General features: G+C 41.1%; 1 protein-coding gene and 1 long non-coding RNA gene across 4 annotated transcripts; both read right to left on the reverse strand.

Moving 5' to 3' along the window:
• Positions 1-1,246: 1,246 nt before the first annotated feature.
• Positions 1,247-5,185, reverse strand: LOC127586137 (uncharacterized). The gene is made up of 3 exons (XR_007958643.1): positions 4,923-5,185; positions 4,257-4,636; positions 1,247-2,185 (listed from the first exon to the last, which is right to left on the reverse strand). It is a non-coding gene; the product is annotated as an uncharacterized LOC127586137 (long non-coding RNA).
• A 4,495-nt stretch (positions 5,186-9,680) lies between these two features.
• LOC127586136 (RNA-binding protein 4B-like) lies at positions 9,681-19,274 on the reverse strand. 3 transcript variants are annotated; one of them, XM_052043996.1, is made up of 4 exons: positions 19,047-19,274; positions 17,126-17,432; positions 11,892-12,446; positions 9,681-10,957 (listed from the first exon to the last, which is right to left on the reverse strand). In XM_052043996.1, the coding sequence occupies exons 1-3, from the start codon at positions 19,149-19,151 to the stop codon at positions 11,899-11,901; spliced, it is 960 nt and encodes a 319-aa protein (XP_051899956.1). In that variant the 5' UTR covers positions 19,152-19,274; the 3' UTR covers positions 9,681-10,957; positions 11,892-11,898. The 3 variants fall into 3 exon arrangements, 2 of the variants coding, with proteins under 2 accessions (XP_051899956.1, XP_051899957.1); XR_007958642.1 differs by lacking the exon at positions 9,681-10,957 and adding an exon at positions 14,688-14,780 and having other exon boundaries at positions 12,310-12,446; positions 19,047-19,241; XM_052043997.1 differs by lacking the exon at positions 11,892-12,446 and having other exon boundaries at positions 19,047-19,241.
• Between the last annotated feature and the right edge of the window lie 302 nt (positions 19,275-19,576).

A 19,576-nucleotide genomic window follows, 5' to 3' on the forward strand; every position in this document is an offset into this window, starting at 1 on the left:
AACTAAAACATAGATGGAATGTAATTGCTCATATTTGACTCCATGTAAGAAATAATGAAATAGGAACAGAAGTTTATTTGCTTCATTGAGTTTGTTTCACGATTAATCGGGACTGATCTTGTGCTTCCATTTCCCTCTGAAAGTGTATATCTTCTGATTCTCACGGTTAAAAAGTCGGTACATTTTAGCACTGAATATGCTCAACAAGTTCAGTCTACAACTCTCTGCGCAAAATATTTTTTCCTTATGGCAGCTTTAAATTGTCGGGCCCCTTGTTCTGTGTCTATGCATTTCTGGACTCTCCATTTAGAACAAAGAGGGTTTCGGTATGCCCAATAGGTAGTGTGAACAAACCTGGACACAATAATCGGAATGAGCTCTCAATAAAGGGCTCTGCACAATTTTAGCAAGAAGACCTCTGTACTCCGAACTATTTGTACTCAAGATCGAAGTGCCGTTTGCCGTATCTGCAGGAAAAGCACCTGTCCTTCCAGTTGGGCACATTACACCCTTCCAGGCTTAAGAATTAATTCAATAAATTTCAGCTAATCAGCTGTTCTAACTTCGCATTTCCAGCATTCAAAGCTGCTTTCTCTCCCATGGAAATTTCATTTGGTTTTTCCTATATACATCTTTCCCAGATCTACTTCCTGTCTTCCACCGCCCTCTCTCAGCCAGCGCTACCACTGCTTGTGTAATTCAATCTGTCCTAATCTCCACCCGATCGCGCCATCTTTTGCTTTCTCCAACTATCACCATTTTCTCCGCAATTTAAAACTCTTTGTTTAATCTCTAACCCTTCGAAGTTCGGATAAAAGGTCATCAGCCTGAACCATTGACTCGACGTCTGCACGGACTTCACCTGACCTTCTGGGTATTTCCAGCATTTTCCGTTTTATTTCGGTGAAATAATGCCTGATTTCAGTCAATATCCAAGTGTTGTCGGGGTAGGAATAGAGAGGCTGAATAACTAGTAAAATAGGACTTAGCTCGTGCAGATGTGGTAACAGGGAAGCGCTGATCAGGTTCAACAATAGAGAGATGGGATGTAGCCGTAACTGCACCAATCTACAGAGGCTTGATGACTACGTTATAGCGCGCCACTACTGTTGTGTCCGAAACTGAGGTTTGCTGTTAACCAAATTAGACTGACGGATAATTAAGTGTTTTACTGTTAGTTGAGTCTGTGTAATTACATAATCATAGAAATGTAACAATTAAAACCCATTTAACTAAGTTTTCTCTGTAATCACGCATGCAGAGAGGTATAATGAGGCTGTCCCGAAATTGAGTTCGGGTGGATCAGCTTCGTCTGATCTCCTGGTGCGCACCAATTTCAATAAACCGCTCGTTGTTCGGCCACCAACTCCGTACTGGCTTTCTCGTTCGCCCCTACACCAAGATTTCTGCACTATGACTCCTAGTATGTCCTTTCCTATCAGCAGGGCAGCAACACGAGAGTGGTGGAACAATGATATACAGTTGGAGGGAGAGGCTCTTGGAGTCCTCAGCATGGAGGTTTTTCATCATAAAGTTTCACAACATCAGATCAATTTTGGGGCAGAGAAGTGTCCTGTTATACAGTTGGAGGGAGAGGCTCTTGCAGTCCTCAACATGGAGGTTGTTCATCCTAAAGTTTCACAACATCAGATCAATTTTTGGGCAGAGAAGAGTCCTATTGGTTACTACCTGCCACCATCCCTCAGATAATGTAACGGTTTCAGTCGGTCCTGAATATCACATGGAAGGAATGTAGAAGGCACCAAGTGCGCAGAAGACACTCAATGTGGAGGATTTCAATGCCCGCTATGAAGGGGATGAGGGCATTCTTCATTATGTTATCTTCCATTACCAAAAGGGATTCAGAAAGAAAAACGTAAAAGCGGGTTAGCAGCAGGGATTAATAATTGGAGGTACACCAAGAAAAACTGAAGGTATAGTTACCATTTGTCCATCAAAGGGGGGGCAACATGGGGAAACAATCATCAATCCGGGGTTGAAGGATGTTATGTCGATAAATAAAGCGTGGAAGAGAGGTGACAATAATACAACTTGTCCTGGTCATTGCTTATCTACCTGCTGTTCCTGCCGCATCCATCCATGATAGGATTGGTCAAGTGATCACCCCACAGTCCTCGTCGAGATGGCGTCTTCACACTAAGGGCCCTCTCCATCATGTAATCATCTACGGCCATATAAAAAAAGGGGTAGATTCGGAGCAAACACAAAGGCTCAAAAGCGAAATGTGGTTAATGGGGAGTATTAAAGATCATGCCTAGAACGGCTGGGAGTACATTTACAATGAGCTGACAATCTGCTGAAGTACAGGACCAACTGTCTGTTAAGGAACGGAAGCACCATTCTACATACATACCAAAACCATCACACAGCCAGATCAGTCTCAAGCATAGGTGGTGATGGTTAATTAAAGAATCAATGGAAGTTGTGGCCTCCATGAATATCACCCTCTTCAATGATAGCAGAGCAAAAAAGGCTGGGGTAATGATGTTATAACTTTCATCCGTTTTCTGAGGCTCCCGTTACAACAGAAGTCGGCCTTCACGTCAAAAAAAAAGGGGTGAAAACTGAGCACAGAAAGTCTAGGAGGCTAAGCAAGCTACTCTAATACAGCCACACCAGTACAGACGGCCTGGTAAAGCGCACATATACGCAGTTATCTTCTGTCTACAAAATGGTGGCGAGTCCAAGCGAGAGAATTGCTACCCCCATCTCAAATGTCAAAGTAATGGAAGATACCGTACAACAGTCCTGTCAATTAACACGAAACCAATAGGTTGCTATTGATCATGATTTAGTTCTATCACCAGCATTCAATCCAGACCCAAGTTCAAGCGCAGGCAAACGCATTTGTAGATCTTGTAAACATGAGGAAAACACCCCAATGGCGGGAGTCACATTGAATCGTCACTATATCGTCAATAATTCGGAGTAAACTTTTTCCAAGAAAATAAATCAGCAGGTGCACAGCCGAGGAGAATAGCATTAATAAGTTTATGAGGAATCTACTTTTGTCTGTGAGTGAAGAATTGAGTTGACGAGATTATATGAAACGAGGGAATGCTCTATGCATGATTAACACAGATCAGTTCGGTCGAATAGTCCGTTTCTGTGCCGTCGATGGAAATTTACTTGAATGCAGTGTCTGCGTTATAGTAGCTTGATTTTTACGTTCCACGTTATGCTGCAAGGCTTGTTTGCCGTTGGAATTAGACACATCCTCACTGACAACGCCAAGTTCGTTTAAAACCTGAAATTACGTTTAGATGTCGCAAGTATATTATGCTGATAATTTTCTGATAATTTTCCATTACGTAGGTCGCTGCCTGAATTAGCGACACGAAAGCAAATATTACTACTTGTCATGAACACAAAACTTGGACTTTTCGTTCCCAGCTCGCTTCATTGGTAAACTAAGCAAAAAACATCTGATCTGCTTGCACCATGCTGACAGGAACGCGACGTAATGTTGATAAATCCTGGAATCTTTCCCAGTCGACTCGTCTGCAACTGGCCCAGTCAACTGGTTTGCAACTTCCATTAGTAAAAGTCACATCAACAGAAATGCCAAGGTCAGATTACAGGAAGTGGTGTTTCAATTTTGTGTTACAAAAAGGTTGCATTCGCTGGAAACTTCATGCAGAATATAGACTTGAGTTACATCGAATAATTTACTCTTTTCGTTACTTTTTCTCCTCCCCGGAACGGTCGAAGGAGTTTTTTTTTAACTCCAAGCGTCAGTGCATTCAACAGAGCACATCAACAAGTGGGTCTTGGCCTCTGCAGCAGTTTAGTCATGTAATGAACACGTAGACCTCAAAAGCTCAACACGGTTGTCGGTTTCAGACCCTTTAGTTTCCCCGCTTGCTTGCATACATTTCTCGGTCTAGTATGGTCAATGCCCTCCCTCAGCACTCCCTTCCATTTCTCACCGTCTCTTCCTTTCCTCTCCTCCATATGTTGGTTTAATCACTCGCAGCGTTCGCCCCATTTCACTTGGGCTTTCAATTTTGTCTTGACTATAGCGGTACAGGAAACCGATTACTATTCCTTGAACATTGACAATCGGACAAGGTCTGCCGATTTGGGAGGAGATAGGACTGTGGAGAACTATCCACAAAGTACTTGGGAATTTTAAGTTTTCTTTTAAATAAATCAGTACTCCAGTAGAGGTCATTTCTAATTATTACACAAATTGATGAACGCTATTTCTAGAAAGTAATCATAAGTAAGCCTACCTGTGACGGATTTTCGAAAATATTGGTAGTTAATGTTTGAAATCCACCTCGACCAATGATCACGCGATTTTCGAAATGAATTCAACAATGGAGTTGTTTACTGCGTTAAATTTGTGCATCGGGGACTTCAGAGTCAACTAAATCTCTGAAAACTGGAATCTTTTCAGCAAGATGATACATTTTAACAGGTATTGAGCGCATCTGAACATGCTGCCTCTGCACATTTTCTGCTGGCAGTCCTTTCCCTTCTCAAACCGGTTGCGATTTGTCACTGAATGGTTGTGCTTTTTATCCGGTTACCACCTCTCTCGCGCGGCCACAGGGCGGCCTCTCACTCTCGCTCTTTCGCCTTCCCTTTCTCCGTTTGAGAGGCCCAACATCTGTACTAATAAACAAAGTTTTATTTTAAAAAAACACACCCAAATCAACTACCTTGTCTCTATTAAACCCAACTATCTTGACAAAGCATTTATTCCGTTGTATTAGCATATTTTAATTGGCCCAATGATCATAGAATCATAAAACAGGCCCTTCGGCCCACAACGTTGTGCCGACCTTTAAACCTCGCCTAACACTATCTCACCCCTTCCTCCCACATATCCCTCTATTTTAAATATAGAATCATAGAACAAATGTTCAGCTGAAGATTAGTTTCGATCCACCGACCTCTGGGTTATGGGCCCAGCACGCTTCCGTTGCGCCACTCTGCTGTTAAGAGAAATTTTATTTCTCAAGAGACCCCATATAGTATTTCGCGATGTTACCAGCACTATGCAAGTGCAAAATAAGAACAGAAAACGCTGGGGATACTCGCGTCAGACAGAATTGACGCTTCAGGTCAAGGAACTTTGGTCAAAATTGATAATCGAATACTTCTCTGGAACTCCATATACACACACACGCCCGTCCTCAGACACCAGCATTGATGAAAGTCTATCGGCCTGACGGGTTACCTCTCTTTCCCCCTCCCCCGCTGCTGCCTAACCAGTTGAGTATATTTTCTGTTTCTTGTTATTCCAAACTTCCAGCTTCTGTAATTTTACTTTTGCTCTCCACATGAATTGTTGCCGCCTTACAGCGATGTTCCGTTATTCTTTCGAAAGAATATCGCTACTGCAATATGGCCACGCCATCCTTCTGCACAGATGACAAACTTCCCTAATTTTCTGATGATAGCCAGATTTCACAGGCAAGTCAATTGCGTTAGTCCTTATTGATATTGAATACATAGCCACAAAGCCGATTTCAAGAGTTTAAAATAAATGAGTAGAGATGAAGAGTGGCCGTCTTTAATTTAAAAAAATAACCTGTGCCGGTGTAGTAGCGACAAAAGTGTGGGTTGTAAATTTAAATTATCTAAGTTGTTAAAGCATATAGATATTTATTTTATAGATGGAAACAATATGCAATCGTCAAGAAACCTTTCAACGCTTCAGCAGACAAACGACTACCCTACAGTCTCTAACTGTACTACATACTGCACTCTATTTTTCCTTCTGTACTACTTAGATGTACTTATGGAATGATCTGCATAGATAGCAATGCAAAGAAAACTTTTCACTGTATCTCAGTACATGTGACAATGATAAAACAAAAATTACCAAATGACACCACGTTCAAGTCACTGATATTGTCAAATGTTAAATAAAAGTGTATCGTAGGGTATATTAAGGCATGTCCGAATTACTGAATTAAAGGTATAATGGTGACTCTGATGATCAAAGATTTCAGTTTCCAAGGGAGTCACAAGGTTTCTTGACGATTGGATATTGTTTTCATCTATAAATATCTATGCTTTAACGACTTGGATAATTTACATCCTGCCTACACTTGTGTCACTACTACACCGGCACAGTTTTTTTTAAATTAAAGATGGCAGCTCTTCATCTCTACTCATCTATTTTAAGTTCTTGAAATTGGCTTTCAGGTTATGTATTCCATATCAATAAGGACTAATGCAATTGACTTGCCTTGTGAAACCTGGCTATCACCAGAAAAGTAAGGAGGTTTGTTATCTGTGCAGAAGGATGGTGTGGCTAGATTTGGGCCTTTTTATTTGGACATTTTTTTTAAAAAAAATTGTTTGAAAGCCCAAATAAATCCCAATTACAAAGAGAAGCAGAGATGGAAAAATTTGTTTTTTTGGGAGGGGGTGGTTCTAGAGATTAGGTCCCAGGCAGCTGAAGGCAGGCAAGTTGGGAAGCGTATAGATACCTCACACAGTTTGCTGGAATTTACAGAAATAATGAAAAAACACCAAGGAGGAATTTGAAAACAACTACGAGTTTTAAAGTCAAAACCTTTCTTAACCTTGACCCACTCACAGGTTTTAATGGATGGATAGAACTTCATTAATAGTGGACCACAGAGTTTTAGAAGCTCTATTGTTTACTGATATGGGTGGCAGGTCAGACTTAAAGACCCTGCCAGAAGATCCCATGTGGTACCACTTTGATACAAATTTGTGCCCAGATTCAACCAGTGCAATGTGTTTGTCCAGGATGATGATCAGGGAAGTCAGTATCCTCAACCAGGATCTTCCATTGATTTTAATAATTACAAAATTATGCTCTGGCTTAACCTGCACTTCAGAAATTACAAAGAGCGCTTTAAGGATTTTAAGAATGTCCCAAAAGCCAATGAAGTGCATGTTTTTCCACAAAGGGACCCATGTTAAAATATTTTTGCAGTAAAATGTCAGTTTATGATTTTAGCACACTAAGTAACAGTGTTAATACCTGTATTACAGTTGCAGTGACTGGAAAAAGGCAAAGTATCTTCAATCATGATGGATAGCATCCCAAGCACAACATTGCACTACATGTACCTTCCAACTGGAACTACTGTATCAGTGATCAGCAGTGACTCACTTTACTTTTCTGTAATGCACATTGCCCAGATCAATCTAATATACTTCTGGCCACAATCCCTCTGGTGGCTTTGCACATGCACAGCACCTACCCCTCTGATGTTCAGTGCTTAATTGTGATCACTGATTGCAGATTCAGGGGGAACTGAATGTCCATTCCCAGCAAAGAGCCCTTATTCTAGAAGGCCTCCAACATGAACAGGCCAAATGTTCAGAAGAATGTGTTTATTTTATAGAACCATAGAAAAACTACAGCACAGAAAACAGGCCATTCGGCCCTTCTAGTCTGTGCTGAAACATTATTCAGCTAGTCCCATTTACCTGCCCCCAGCCCATACCCCTCCAGACCTCTCACCCATGTATCTATCCAATCTACTCTTAAAAGTTAAGAGCAAGCCCGCATTTACCACATCAGATGGCAGCCCATTCCACACTCCCACCACTCTGAGTGAAGAAGTTCCCTCTAATGTTCCCCCTAAACCTTTCCCCTTTCACCCTAAAGCCATGTCCTCTCATACTTATCTCTCCTAATCTAGGTAGAAAGAGCCTACTTGCATTAACCCTGTCTATGCCCCTCATCATTTTATAAACCCCTATCATATCTCCCCTCATTCTTCTCCGCTCCAAGGAATAAAGTCCTAACATGCTTAATCTTTCCTTATAACTCAAATCCTGAAGACCTGGCAACATTCTTGTAAATCTCCTCTGCACTCTTTCAATCTTACTGACATCATTCCTGTAGTTCGGCAACCAGAACTGCACACAATATTCTAAATTTGGTCTCACCGATGACTTATACAAGCTCACCAAAACATTCCAACTCCTATACTCAGTACTTTGATTTATGAATGCCAGGATGCCAAAGCCTTTTTTACAACCCTATCTACCTGCAACACTACTTTCAGGGAATTATGTATCTGAACTCCCAGATCCCTTTGTTCTTCTGCACTCCTCAGTGCCCTACCATTTACTGTGTATGTCCTACCTTGATTTGTCCTTCCAAAATGCAACACCTCACACTTGTCTGCATTAAATTCCATCTGCCATTTTCTGGACCATTTTTCCATTTGGTCCCGATCCCTCTGCAAGCTTTGAAAGCCTTCCTCACTGTCCACTACACCTCCAACCTCAGTGTCATCCGCAATCTTACTAATCCAATTTACCACATTATCGTCTAGATCATTGATATATACAACAAACAACAATGGCCCCAACAGATCCCTGAGGCACACCACTAGTCACAGGCCTCCAATCTGAGAAACAACCACTCTGTCTTCTTTATATCTGCTTCTTTAAAATTAGAATGGATGTTGTAAAGTTTACTAGAAAAGTTAAGGACTGGCCAAAATTCCATGACCAATCTTTACCATGCTCAAAAAGAAACACATTCTGTCACCATGACTGTTTGTGCAGTCTGTTCTGTGCATACCAGCTGCTTTTTGCCTGCATTACAGAGAATACACTTCAAAAGGGCTTCTTGTAGCTGTAAAGTGCTGGGGAACATATTGAAAAGGATAGGAAAGTGGAGACACAAGAGACTGTGGATGCTGGAATCTGGAGCAAGAAACAAAATGTGCTGGAAGAGCTCAGTGAGTCAAGCTGCATCTGGGGGAGGAAGGGAATTGTTGACATTTTGGGTCATAAAGTGGCTGTGTAAATGCACAGAAGAAATAACATGAACAACACCTTCAGGATCACTCAAAGCACTTTCCTGGCAACAAAATATTTTTGAACATGATCAGTTACCACGAAAGCCTGTGCTGAATTTGCAGGTAACAATGTCTCACAGTAAAAGTTAATCAGTGGAGAATCTGAGTGTTGCTGGTTGAGCAATAAAGATTGGATGTCTTATCAGAAAAAGATCAATAGTGCAGCATTCCCTCACTGTTTGAACCCACACCTTCTGACTCTAAAGTGGCAGGATTGCCACTAAGTGAAGGCTTCCACTGGGAAATTAAATAGTACTTAAAATTTAGTAATCAATAATGCTTCCAGTTTTGTAGTTGCATGAAATACAGCAGCCTGCTGTCTGAATACTGCATGTCATAAGTTGTATAAAAGGACCTTCCATAAAAGGCATCAGCACATTCAAAGTTTGAGAACATGGGATTAGCAGCACCAACCAGGGGCAGCAGTTAGCATAATGCTATTACAGCACCAGCGACCCAGGTTCAATTCCCACCCCGTCTGTAAGGAGTTTGTATGTTCTCCCGTGTCTGTGTGGGTTCCCTGTCAGTGCTCCAGTTTCCTCCCACATTCCAAAGACATACAGGTTAGGAGTTGTGGGCATTCCATGTTGGCGCCAGAAGAATGGTGACACTTGTGGGCTGCCCTCAGCACATTCTCAGTTATGCAAAGATGCATTTCACTTTGTGTCAATGTACATGTGACTAATAAATAAAGATCTTATCTTAAATGGTGGAGCAGGGAATGAAGAACTTTGGGAACAATACTTATTTTGGACTGAGGATGGGAGAAGGGGCAAAAGACATATCAGCATCTTTAAACAAGCAAAAAGTTGACCAAAAAAAAACAAACCAATCACTTTTGAGCAATTAATGAAAAACTTCATTTTTATTCCCCACTCCGTATTTACATTAGTATTTATATTAGCATCTTTTACAAACCTATTCAATGCACAAAAAGGATAGCAGAGAAGGAAAAAATATCAGCCACCTGTTGCCAGAACTGTTTTTCAGTGTAATATGAAACTGAATATTAAAAAAGGCATCACTGACAAATCAATGGAAAGTCTACAACTCTTAAAATTATACCACTTGCCACACATCATCCAATAAGTAGATCTTTGCACTGTGCAATTCCATGTCAATGCTTTCCCAAATTCCAGCTCTATTCTGCTTTCCATCTCCCAAGCACATTCAGTCAACTTACCTGGATGTAATAACTTGAGCGCAATGATTTTGGTAGAGTTTCATTCATGGAATGTGAAATATAGTACACATAAATCAGATTGAACTCTTCTAGATACACACATTGAATATGAATTTGCTTTTCCTTCCCCCTAACTGCCATTCTCTGGCTATGGAATCTTAAAATGTTCCAATGACCAAACAGGATACATTCATTTCTGTCATCAAATGCAATTCACAAAGCCATGCTCAGACCAGCTACACACTTGCAAGAAGTTTCACAGCTTGCAAATACTCAAGCTCCTGTGAATTTTTCAATTGTTAAACATGAATGAGGATGATACTGTACAAACTAACAAACAGGTAAACATACCAGAACTCACCATTCCAAGTGTTTCTCTACATTTTAAAATCAAGAACAAAACACTCTTAGAGCATTGTGTTTAGCAGTGTGTGTCATTTAGTTAATTTCTACTCTAATCAGTTGTAGAGCATTTTCTGACATTTTGCACAAAAGTTGAAGTTGGGAAAATTCAAATTCCTCTGTAGTGGCAAAGACTAAAGACAACCTTGCCTCAATGAAAATGAGTCACTTGAATATATAGATCAGACACTGGCAGAATACCCCTGTGATGTGCACTCCATAATTGATCCAGGCACACAAAGAATTTCATCTACCAAGTATCAACATGATGACTGGTACATAATGGATGAAATCATGTAGGAGGGAAAATAAAATGATCTCCAAGTACACTTGGCAGAATTCCAGAAATTGCAAACTGGCAACCTAATTCATATTGTAAATAATTGTAGTTTTAGACAATATTGCAACATGAACTTGCTTCAACCTCAGGATTCAGATTTTAAAATCTCTACTGTGTCGTCACCAAGATTCCTGATTTAGGTGCAGTCAGTGCAATGTGCAACAGATGCCAGTGCTTTTGAGTCACAGGAGACGGAACCTGTAAGCAGAACAAAGACAACAATTTTGATGAAAGCATTTCAAAACAGATCAACCCTCAGATCTTGTTAACTCTGCCTTATGTCTGACATTTTTTTCCTCAAAAAGATGCCAGTTCTTTTGCTGGGGTACAAACGGATACTTATACAAGCGTCAAGGGATTTGGTTTCACAATGGCAGAGTTGGGAACACTCCCAACTCTCTACCTGACTTTCATGGACATTTGCTATTAAAGGCCACTAGACCAAGAACTTTAGCTAGTTACTCCTCCCCCAGTCCCTAGCCTCAAAACACTGATGTCAATTGTACAAGTACTGTTACACAGGAACATGTTACAATGTAGTAAACAGCATCAGAATTAGGTTTTAATTTTCTCCTTAATCAAGAACTGGGTAGATTTTTTTCTGATCTGTGTGATTCACAATGTGATGCCAACCCATTATCACCAAGTCCAAGGCTCCATCTCAAGATTATCCTCAGGTTTCCAACTCCAGATGTAACAGAGGAAGGAGCACTTCAATCGCTTGGCCCACAAGATAAAACCATAGCTAGCATGCCTTACTCTGATGACAAGGCAATGAAATAAAGTGTACAAGTCAGTCAAAGGCAGGATCAGGCTCCACAACAATGTCCTCCACACTCAACACGTGCTACCTCCAATAGTAGTACCAGAGGGCATTTGACACCCAAATAACTGTACACTAGCAAGCATCAGCAGTTATAGGAGGGAATCCAGAAAGTTCACAACAATTCCAAACCAACTGCAAAAAAAAAAGTGCAAATTTGTTTGAAATAAATTAGTTGATTCCAGAAACATTCAAAAGGTTGAAAACTACCCAACTTTTTGCAACTCATCTGCAATGGACAGTGCAATAAACTTTACTGGTGTACAATTGTCAAGTTTACTCTGGAACTGTAAGGAGAACAAGACTCACCTCAGAATCAGTACACAGAATCTGCACAAGTGTCATTGGCCGAACTCGCCTGATCATAAAGGGGTTGACTGAGCATCAGAGATGGGAAAAGCTGTGGACACTCCAAACTATCTCCACTGTTCGAAGGACGTAGGAGGTGTGGTGTCTGCAAAGGTTTCCATTCCTGGCTGTAACATGCATTTTGCAGAGCCACATAGTGCTGCTCGAATGAACTGGGGGCAGAATTGTTTGAGGAAGACCTTACAGGTGGAGGCAGCTGCCAGTCAGAAATGGGCTCTCCCATCGCCTTATATGGACGTGTCCTATATTTGGCATAGTAATCGATGAACTCGCACTGATCCGTGCTGCTGCAGACAGATTGATCTCCGTATCCTGATACAGGTTGCAGAGACACTGAGAAAGGGTCAGAGCCATCATGGGGATATACCTCTTCCAAATTGCTTCGTATTCTTGGACAGTCTGCAGACCAGTGGCCCTCCTTACCACACTTGTGACAATGTCTCCTGGGATCTTTCCACCCTTTGCTCTTCGACAATTCAACATAGATGCGTTTTCCTTTAAAAGGGGCAAGAAAAGTTCTCATTTGAAATTCAATAAAAATATCAGGTGGATCTATTTATAGTTTACAGTCCACTGAGCCCTACTCTCATTAGCACTGGGAACAATTCTTTTCCACCACCGCTCCCCAAGAAGATAACAGTTGTCAAATAGAATTCACATCTGGTTTCTTAAGCACATTTAATACTGAAACTTGCCTTCATAAACTTATAACACAGAGATAATCTTAGTGATGTGGCAATTCTTATATTCTTACTTAACAGACTAAAAGGAGTAGGAGTAGGCCATCCGACCTGTCAAGCCTGCTCTTTCATTCATTGAAATCCATCTCCGTGCCATTTTCAAGCAATACCTGCTTATCTCAATCCGGTTAATATTAAAAGTTCTGTTTGAATGAACACAAAGACTAAGCCTCCATAGTCCTCTCGGGTAGAAAATTCCAGAAGGTTCACCATATGCCTTCTTTACCGTATCTACTTATGCCATCACCTTCAGAGATCCTTGGACTTGTACACCAAGGTATCTGTTTCTCAGTACTCTCAAAGGGTCTTATCATTGTGCACCCCATCACCTTTAATCTCCCCAAAGCGCACCACCTCAATTACCAGTATTAAATTTGATCTCCCACAGTTCTGCCAACCAATCAATATCTTGTATCTTACAAGTACCTTCCTCACTATCAACACCAAATATGTCATCTGCGACCTTACTAATCATACTTCTACCTTCATATCCAAAGTGTTATGTAAATAACAAACAGCAAGGATCCAACCCCTACTCACAGGCTTCCAACCACACAAAAAAAAACAACCCATCGCTGTCACCCTCTCTCCCATCACCAAACCAACTTTGGATCCAATTTTCAAATTGCCTTGGACTTTATGATAGTTAGACAAAGTTGGCTCTCACAGTAAAATGACTCACTAATGCAGGGTACAAATCCAGTACCCCAGTGCAAAATATTAGGTATGATTGTCACTGTTACACTTTATTTACAGGGTGAAAATGTATTGAGTTGCTTATGATTCTCTATTAGCCAGGATAATGAACTGTGAAGGAACCCTCACTCTACATGATGACTTGCAATGCTCATCAAGAGCTTATATAGGATACACACCACAGAAACAGGCCATTGGGCTGAGGCAGCCCATGCAAGTTTTATGCTCCTTTTGAGCCTCCTGCCACCTTTCTTCATTTAACTCTCAGCATAGCCACTTCCCCCATGACCATGTCCCATTCTTCATTTGCTTGCACAGCCATCCTTTAAAGGCATCTATGCTTCAGTTCAATCCTTCTTGTAGAGGCCGTTTCCAGAATTTCAACTCTTGGGTAATGTTTTATTTGAATTTTTCATTGGATTTCTTAGTGACTAAATTATATACTCTAGTTAGGTTCTCCCTCTTAACTGTATTCACCCTATAAATATCTGTCATTATTTTAAAGACTTCTATTGGGTCTTCTCTCACTTTTAAAAGATGTCCAATCATCTGTTTTTTTTGTAAAAAAAATAACTTACAAGGTATATCCTTGCATGTCCAGGTGTCATACTTTAAATGTTCTCTGCAACAGCTCCAGCTTTACAATACAAGCATACTAAATGTGGTCCTTACCAGGTTCAATACAGGTTCAGCACAACTTCTGTCATTTTTAATTATAGACCTCTGGAAGTAAACCCCAGTTCTCTTATTATGCACTTGCTGAACTCCTGGCACAAAGTTTCACAATTATTTGTGCACCAGAAACCCTTTGTTCCTCCACCCCACACTAGACATACATTCCAAGTAAGATGACCTCATCCTCCCTGTCCAAATGCAGGACTTCACATTCTGCTGCATTGAACATTAGTCAGTTATGAGCTTTTTCTTTTTATTAAAGCTTTGCTCAGTATTGGCAATTCTCCCATCTGTTATCAGATGCTTATCCAACTCCATACCAGGTAAAGAAAGACAAGACAACACAACTTGACTTCTCATCTGATGCACGAACCAGCTGGAACTACGGTCATCCAGGATGATCACCAACTCAGCATCCACTCTAGCTCATTAAAATGAAAAGCATCTTACTGGTAATAGATACCCTACGCACTGATTCTTACAAACCAACATCTGAATGGCCAGATATGTCCTGGTCACAGGCCAAAGAGTAGCAAGATTACCAGCTAAATAGCAAAGTCTTAGCTGAATAAGCTTGAATAAAGAAGCACAAACCCTGAGCCCAAGTCTTGCCTAGTCCACTTACCCAAGCAATCTTCACTCAACACATCAAGCAACAGGCCAAAGCATTCATGGTTCACACAGTTCAGACTGTCAGAGGACCAAAAATACTAAAGATCTGGAAAACAAAAGAGTGTCAAAACTTACTCCTTTCTGAAGGATTTGCAAGGAAAATGGACTTCATTGATAAAGTTGGAAAACAAGCCCTAACAGTGTGCCAAAATCTAATGCAAGACCTGAACTTCTGGTGCTTTGTGGCAATCCATTACAAAAGTGAATCAAGGTAGATAACACTGAACTTGTATATGTGCTTCTAATCACCTAGGTCAAAGGGGAGACAAATGTATACATCACCATGTGAGTTGCCTCTTCTTATCACGGTGTACGAGTTGAAGCAGAGGAGAATTAGATTCTGACCAGGGCAGGGATTGTTGCTAATTAAATATGAGCTGCACAATGTCACAGACAGGATGGTCTGCACACAATCCTACAAGCAACTAGAATTAAATAACCTGCAGTTCAATACTATTAAACATGTAAAAAAGACTACTGAACGGTTCCCTTATACACTGAGATGGACTATGACCGCATGATCTACCTTGTTCTGACCTCACATCTTATTGCATTGCACTCTCTCTGTAGCTGTGACACTTTACTCTGTACTGTTATTGTTTTTACCTGTACTACATCAATGCACTCTGTACTGACTCAATGTAACTGCACTGTGTAATGAATTGACCTGTATGATCAGTTTGTAAGACAAGCTTTTCATTGTACCTCGGTACAAGTGACAATAATAAACCAATGCACAATGAAACACCACATATGCTGATACAGGACATTGCTCAAGGAGAGTATTCTCATTCACTCATTTATCATTCTGGGAACAGCTTTGCCAACTGGGAAGCAGACTGCTGAACATTACAAACTTTTTAAGCCAAGAAGAATCACTGGTGCATTGCTGCATAGATCCTGCCTTAATGAACTGACAGCAGGCACAAGAGTTTATCATCTGAAGAAGTATTTCTACTTTCCTTCAGCTCCCAATTGAACAATCGGAGAAAGGAAATGGTTATTGCAACAACTGTGCAAGCTGGGACAATTGCCCAAGCAAGTAAGCCATTGGTCTTATTAAAGAACAAAGAGGAGCAGTCAATTTACCAAATACATTGAGCTCATATCATCACCTCAACATTCAGCCGAGTTAACTGCACAGCACTACACAAGCCATTCCTATTCCTTCGATTCTCTTGTTGGAGTCCAATTATACTCTGTTCCACAAAGGAAGGCTTCTGTATCAAATAACTAGGAGGCCACTTGACACACTAAACCTGATACATAACCTACTTACCCATTCTGAGAGATTTTCTTCTCTCAGTCAAGCTTATTTGATTGGCACTTCATCCACCAATTTAAGCATTCACTTCCTCCATGTAGTCTGTAATGTGTCCATTTACAAGATATTATAGCAACTCACTAAGACTTCTTTGATAGCAGCTCCCAAACCCATGATTTTTACACTTGAACAAAGGCAATAGGTGCACACGAACACCATTACCTGTATGTCCTTAAAGTTACAGATTTTTTGTTCTTGGTAATTTTCTAATTGACATTAAGGTACCTATTTTAACAATGACAAGTGATAATGCATTGCTATTCTAATGACCCAATAAAGAATCACTGTTAGTCACTTAATTTTTCTATTGATAATCCCCACTGGTTAACAATTGTCACCAGACGGTAAAAACAATCTACTGGTGTATGTCATAACACTGACTTTTTTTTTTAAAAAGTTGGTGTTATTGGGGTGTCCATGCAACCTACTGTCATTGTCACTTCTCCTGGCTTTCAAACAAAAACCTAAGTCACACCTATTGCATTTTTCTTAGCTGTTCCTATTGAATTTCTTCCAGCAAACTATGGTCAGACAAGTACACCTTGTTCTTTGCAAATCTGTGCAACCTTCCCTCTTGTGCAAGTTTATATTGGTTGCCTTCCAGAGCAAAACATGTTGGAAATCCATCACTTGGTGCTGATCTGGGTCATAGTCTGGGGATTGAACCGCAAGGTCCTCGGTTCACTCCCCAGTCTATATACTGACTAGCAAAGACACTAACTGCTGATGTGGTAAAAAATGTTCTTCATCAACACAGCCTAACCAATACAAGTAAGGCAAAAAGTAGATCAAGCTTGGCAGGAATTGTCCTGAAGTTGGGCAGCCTGCTGATGCACGTATATGTACAATTACCAAATGAACAAGGTACTGGTAGCATCCCCAGAATTGTGCCCAGCAGGAGTTAGCAACCTCAGGAGAAGGGGAATAAAGCAGAATTTTAAATAAAAATAATAGTACAAGGAATAAACCTTTGATGGTATCCTGTCAGGAAGACACGTGAAGAGAGATTAAAATCGTATTACTGGAGAGAGCAGACAACAACCCCACTAATCTCCCCATTAGATCACCTTTGAAATCTGTGTCACTAAGGGCTCTCATTGCTTCTTTGGCATCCTCCCCTCTCTCCATTTCCACAAAGGCATCATTCTTTACAATCCTGCATTTGACAACTGGTCCATATTTCTCAAACAGTGACCTCAGCTCTTGCTTCTTGCAGCGGGAGCTGACGTTGGCAACATGCAGCTTGGAGGAGGATATAATCTTGCTCTTGCTGAATGCAACAATAATGGAGAATCCCCGAAGTTTGTAATGATTGAGGTGGGAAATCGCCCTCTGCGCTGCTTCAACATCTTCCATGTGCACAAAGCCATAATCCTTCAAAATACAAAGATGACTAGTTACCACTCCTCTCATTTAGAACTGCTCCATGGCAACTGCATAGCTGCATTCATAAATATTTTGCACAAGAAACATACAAAATAACTACTATTCACTATAAACCAGGGATTATTAATTAAAACAGAAGTAGCTGTGCTTTAAAAGATATAGCAATGGGAGGAATTAACTGAAAGGGAAGACAGAGGGAAACACAGGAGAAAAGTGCGCAAAAGACTAGAAAGGAAGCAAAGGTTGAAAGCTTCCAGTACTTGCATACTGATACAATCATATTATTGGAAATCAAAATTATTTGAATGCATACATAATATTAATATCTTTGGCAAGCACTCGCAGGCTCAGATTTAATACCATTCCACGATTAATTTCCAGAGGCCATGTTAAACCTGTCAAGTTGCAGACAGTGAAAGGTTACCAGATATTCAAATCAACCAGGAAAAAGAAAATCTGCTGCAGGAACTCAGTGGGTCAAGCAGCATGTTGTGGGGGGGGCCACAGGAATTGTCGACATTTAGGGTCAAAACCCTGCATCAGGACTCCATTCAAATCAGCCAAGTGTCATTCTGAACTTCTCTTCGACAGTCAACAATATCTGAGATGCACTGGATGGTTTCCCCACACATACCTTCAGGTAGATCTCCCTATCCCATTCACAAGGAGACCTCCAAAGAGGTAAATCTCCTGGATTCAGTCTTTCACCCACCCACCTACAGACAAGTAACATATGAAAGCTCTTCAGCTTGAAATGCAAGCTCTGCTTCAGTCCCCCACAGACACAGTCTGATATGCTGAGTATGTCTGTGACTCTTTCCAGCATTTACTGGTATTATTTCAAGATAATACACATGCTGACCAAAGTTTAACATTTATTTATATTAGGAAAGTGTCAGGTCTTTTCTTGTGTTGTAAATAAAGAAACAGTGGATTAAGATTACCAATTGTCTGCTGTGATCATCAATTATTGTATGCAACTTTCACTTTTAGTACAAGATAATAGATTAATTTAGTATTCGAAATACATGGGAGGCTTGCTGTCACAGCCCATTAAAATTACAAAGAGGGAGATGTAATCTTAATCCTGAACTAAGTATTGGCCATGAGTCACTTCAGTTAACTGGGTTTATGCATTTCCCAAAAGAAATAATTTTGGCACCTCAAAATTATTTGGCGCATCTTAAGAGTTGTCTTAACAGCTTTTTTTTAAGGTGAGCGTAATCACACTCACCTTCGCTATTACTGGCCTAGCTCCACTGCATTCACGTCCCCTTGGCTGCTTCCATTTCCTCGCCATTCCCCACTTTGTAATCACAAGTGTGACTATCATCTCTTCCTTTCCCTTGTGTCTGGTCTTCCAGCCCAAGTCTGACATCTCTTTCACTCCTTTTAGCCCCTCTCCATCAAAATTTTCTCTTCTAACTGCCTCAGTACTACGCTATTACTGGTCCAGCTCCACTGCTGTCACTTCGCCTTGGCTGCTTCCATCTCCTCACCATTCCCCATCTCCTCACCCTCTGTCCACTCCGCTCGACACACCTCCCTCATGCATCTCCTGTCCCATTCTTGCACCATCCCCCGCTCCAGCCCAGCGCTCACCTTCACCAAGTCGCACTCGCTCACCCGACCAAACTGCTCAAACAGCGGCTGCACCTCGTCCCGCCGCACCTCCGGTGGCAATTTCCCCACGAACAGCTTCACCATCCTGGGCCGATTGCAATCGCCAATACCTCATTCACGAAATGGCGGCCTCAGCCCCGCCTTCCCAACTCTTCCATTCGCTTGGCGATTGGACGAATGCACCGTCAATTATTTCCCAATGGTAACTCGGATTCCCCTTCTCCCCTTGCAAGAAGTCGTCCAGCTGATTAGCTGTCATTAAGCGATCTTCAAGCTGATTGGTCATCCATCAATCCACGCCACTGTTGATTGGCTATGTGCTGAACATTTTACATTTGATTGGCTGTTCTCTTATTATCTTAGAGCTGATTGGCAGTTGCGAAATTAAACTGCTCCATGGCTCAAACAAGCTGACGGCCCACAGCCTGCCAATTAAGAATGAATGTTGTACCCTCTCTTTCAGTCTCCCCAGGCCCCCAATCAATCTCCTAAGCACGTTCCACACTCTT

The sequence above is a fragment of the Pristis pectinata genome, chromosome 34 (genome assembly GCF_009764475.1).
Source record: "Pristis pectinata isolate sPriPec2 chromosome 34, sPriPec2.1.pri, whole genome shotgun sequence".
In the NCBI taxonomy this organism is placed as follows: domain Eukaryota; kingdom Metazoa; phylum Chordata; class Chondrichthyes; order Rhinopristiformes; family Pristidae; genus Pristis; species Pristis pectinata.